The sequence below is a fragment of the Punica granatum genome, chromosome 3 (assembly GCF_007655135.1).
Source record: "Punica granatum isolate Tunisia-2019 chromosome 3, ASM765513v2, whole genome shotgun sequence".
Taxonomy (NCBI): domain Eukaryota; kingdom Viridiplantae; phylum Streptophyta; class Magnoliopsida; order Myrtales; family Lythraceae; genus Punica; species Punica granatum.
In genome coordinates, this window is record NC_045129.1 from 35,843,534 (window position 1) to 35,848,004 (window position 4,471).

The 4,471-nt window shown below is 43.1% G+C and overlaps 1 protein-coding gene across 1 annotated transcript; it reads left to right on the forward strand.

Annotated features, from left to right (window-relative positions):
* The first annotated feature begins 1,633 nt into the window (after nucleotides 1-1,633).
* LOC116201913 (high affinity nitrate transporter 2.5-like) lies at nucleotides 1,634-3,873 on the forward strand. Its single transcript, XM_031533371.1, has 2 exons — nucleotides 1,634-2,959; nucleotides 3,170-3,873. The coding sequence occupies exons 1-2, from the start codon at nucleotides 1,797-1,799 to the stop codon at nucleotides 3,546-3,548; spliced, it is 1,542 nt and encodes a 513-aa protein (XP_031389231.1). The 5' UTR covers nucleotides 1,634-1,796; the 3' UTR covers nucleotides 3,549-3,873.
* Nucleotides 3,874-4,471: the final 598 nt, after the last annotated feature.

Below are 4,471 nucleotides of genomic sequence, written 5' to 3' on the forward strand. Positions count from 1 at the left end.
GGCAGTATTGCCCTTCACTATTCTCACCATCCACTTTGTTACATGCTCCATTTGGGAGGGCTATGCGGTTAGATAAGTGTTTCTTTTTTACTGATTTTTGAACGTTTGGTAAATGATTTCAAAATCATGATTTTGAATGATTTTAGCGGTTGAAAGTATGATTTTATTCAATAAATTAATAATTATTTATGATAATTGCTTCTTATTATCTATTTCAAGTATTGATTTTAATTTCGTCAACTTAAAATTGTTACTTTTAAAATATTTTAACTTATTTAAAAATCAACACTTATTTTTCAGCAATTATATTTAAGTACTTTTACATCACTAACAATAATCCCAAACCAAGTCTTAGACGGGCAAAATTAAACCAATTGGTGGTAACAAGCATCAATTTGACGAGAGATATCGTTTATATAAATTGGGGTCAACCTATTCGCAGCCCATTTGGCTTGCCCCAGCCCATACCATATATGCATCGGTTGCTGCTCGTACTTCAATTACCAATTGAAGGACATCTCATTCTTTCAAACGACGCCCCATATTTTCATTTTCTATCTATATTTTATCGAAGTTCTATTCCCAAGATTAATTCTTTAAATTTTTTATATATTAATTTCATTTTCATGTCAGCAAACAAACATAAACGATAAGACCAACAGACAAATCGTGACCAAAGGGAGGGGATGAGCTGAGTCGTCGGAGTTACTGAATGATGGGGACAGTATTGTCTTTTAGGTTCTGAATTATGAGGGGACATGAGAGGAAGAAAGTCCAAAGTAGAATCTATCAAGTTGAAAGAAACAATGAATGAGCTTACCGCTTACCTCAGTTCTAGGAAGAAGCCTCCAATCCCATTTAGTCAGAACTTCAAGACACTACTTTCATACGAACAAAATAAAATAAAATAAAATTAAATTGCAAGACAGTCGTTTCACCAAAAACAAAAAAAATAAAAATAAATAAAGACTCCACACTTGTCCTTCATTATGGCATCTTGGACCCGGATCCAATTCGTATCTTGAGATATTCAATCATGTTTAATCTTACCTGTACAGAAAGAAAGAAAAAATTTAAAACTTACACGAAGCGTGGTCGACAATAATCGTGCTTTTTGTCAGATGATTGGACGGAATATCACTCGTAGCATCCGGCAATTTTACCATAACTCAACTTGCAAACAATCCGTTTCCATAACCATACTTTTGGTGGGAGCTCCTCGCTCGTAGTTTTGTCTAACCGGGCAACACCAGGGATAAAAAAGACATGGTGTCGGCCTCGTGGATGGAAATGTTGTTTGGATTAAAAGCATCTTGTCGCATTTTCCCTCCCTAAGTCACAGCCTGCACCAGAGCAATTGAGACTCGGCGACATAAGTGGTGATTCCAGCTCTAGGAAATTAGTACGGATTTGGCCCTTTTCACCCGAAAAGGGCCACTGCTCTCACTCATAAAAGATCTCTGTTCTCCAAGTCCCATGCCCTTTTTAACTTTCAAAGACCAAGAAATTGCTGCCAATTAAATACATAAATTCCTCTTTCACGTTCCAATTTCAACGGAATCCATGAAATATCTTTATATTTGTGCCAGGCATGGCACGGAAAGTCTTTGACTTTGCCAGGCAACCTCGAACAAAAATGAATTATTAGGTGAACTTAAACTGCGCGTCAAATCTAAAATAGTGATTTGTGTTCGAAAAGATTATATAAGAAACCAAAGGTTGCATTTCTTTTTGAGCTTTATCTTCCATCATCATCCTTTGTGTTTGTGTGCACTAGGAATCTTAGAGTATCAAACATGGGCACTACCACCACTCCCATGGAGCTGGAGCCGGAATCCCTGGCCCCGCCTCACATGTTCGCCCTGCCAGTCGACTCAGAGCACAAGGCCACGGAGTTCCGCATCTTCTCGATTGCAAAGCCCCACATGAGGGCCTTCCACCTATCGTGGATCTCCTTCTTCTCTTGCTTCGTGTCCTCCTTTGCTGCCCCGCCCTTGCTCCCGATCATCCGGGACAACCTCAACCTCACCGCCACGGACATTGGGAACGCCGGGATTGCCTCCGTGTCGGGTGCGGTCTTTGCTCGGGTTGCAATGGGGTGTGCCTGTGACCTCTTCGGGCCACGCCTGGCCTCAGCCTCCTTGATCCTTCTCACTGCTCCAGCGGTCTACTTCACCTCTATCGCTTCGTCCCCAATCTCATTCCTCCTGGTGCGGTTCTTCACGGGGTTTTCCCTGGCCACGTTCGTTTCGACCCAGTTCTGGATGAGCTCCATGTTCTCAGCAAAGGTGGTTGGGACCGCCAATGGAATTACTGGTGGTTGGGGCAACCTTGGAGGCGGGGCCACGCAGCTGATCATGCCCCTTGTCTTTGCTTTGATCCGGGACATAGGGGCAGTCAAGTTCACTGCGTGGAGAATCGCATTCTTCATACCGGCCTTGTTCCAGACCCTGGCAGCATTTGGAGTCATACTCTTCGGGCAGGACATGCCCGATGGGAATTTCCAGAAGCTCCAGAAGGAAGGGGACAAGCCCCAGGACGACTTCTCAAAGGTGTTCTACCACGGAGTTTCCAACTACAGGAGTTGGATCCTTGCCCTCACCTATGGCTACTGCTTTGGGGTGGAGCTCACGATCGATAACATAATAGCGGAGTACTTCTACGACCGGTTCAATCTGAAGCTCCACACTGCAGGGATTATAGCTGCGAGCTTTGGGCTGGCAAACCTGTTTGCTAGGCCGTTGGGAGGGGTCTTCTCTGATGCGGTGGCAAAGAGGTTTGGGATGAGAGGTAGGCTATGGACCCTCTGGACGGTGCAGACGATCGGAGGAGTCCTGTGCGCGATTCTCGGGCGGGTGGACTCATTGGGTGCTTCCGTTGCAGTGATGGTCGCATTCTCGATATTCTGCCAGGCCGCTTGTGGGCTTACATTCGGGGTCGTCCCCTTTGTCTCCAAAAGGTAAGGGATTCCAAGCTTCAAACAATTACTTCCCTCCCTTGTTTTGAATTTGTCTGACCTATTAATAGAGATGGCCGATTTCTTAATACTTACTTTCAGTTTCACACTGAAAATTTTGCTCTATAATCCATGTTTACTAGTCCACTTGTCTTATCCATATTCGGCAGCATGTCATTCTGAGTCTGACAAATATGAATGATACGGTTTCAGGTCGCTCGGGGTGATATCGGGAATGACCGGAGGTGGAGGCAACGTGGGAGCAGTCATAACTCAATTAATATTCTTCAAAGGATCGAGGTACTCTAAGGAGATGGGAATGACGCTAATGGGCATCATGATAATCTGTTGCACTCTCCCGATCTGCCTCATCTACTTCCCGCAGTGGGGCGGGATGTTCTGTGGCCCCACGTCGAAAAAGGGATTCACCGAGGAAGACTACTACTTGTCAGAATGGAGCTCCCATGAGAAGGAGAGAGGGTTCCATCAGGCAAGCCTGAAATTCGCTTACAACAGCAGAAGTGAAAGGGGCAGGAGATTCGTCGGTTCGACAACACCGGCAGATTATGGGAGCCCCTCTACGCATGTGTGATGTCTTTAGCCCGACAGACGGAGAGTTTCTTCATTGCTAGTAATAGTATCAGAGCAAAGAAAAGGTACATTGTAGGTAAAATAATATGTAACATTGGCTTCACACAACAGATAAAAATTGTGAAAGCCTTCCCTCTGTTTCGAAAGGAGAATAACGCTGTAGCTGTCCTTGTCTGCCCTAGGTTTCGGTCGGGATCATAATCGGGGCAGGAAAAGGAGGTGCCATCTTCGGCCTTACTGGCCTTCTCCTTTCTCTGCTGTCAAAAACAGTAGCAATTTGATAATTTAGTGTCAAGTTAATAACAAACAGCAAAAATTACATCTCCCTTTTTGCGACGCAAATTCTACCATGACAATTGTCATGGTGACAAAACGTACAAAAAGAGAAATTGTAGTACTTTTAGGAAGATCATAATGTACGCCATCAAAATGATGTTGTACATCAATTAAAAATGATTAAGTACGACAAATTATATGTGGAAGTACTACTCTGGTATCGTTATAATACGACCAATCTTTTTTTCTTTTCTTTTTTTTGGGATACGGTCTTGTCATCATGACAAATCGGTAGAATCTCCGCAAATAATTTTCTTATTAGAATCAAACATCAAAGCATTTTTTGGCCAAATTTCTCACAGGGTACTACCATTGGTGCATCGTGATTATCAATAATAGCTCGAATTGGAAATAGAGGGGATGCTTCTTGGTATTGCAAGGGCAAGATATAGCAAAGAGTAAAGAATAAGGTAAAAGACAAAGACAAAGGTGACTATTGTAACGCGAGGTTAGGCGGAAATACATATGAACCTTTGGGATTTTTTAAAATTTACTTATAGGCTTACAGCTATAACAAGTCCACTTAAAGCCATGGAATTGTGAAATGGAGGGGATGACCGTCAAATCTGTTCATTTGATGCAAACCCA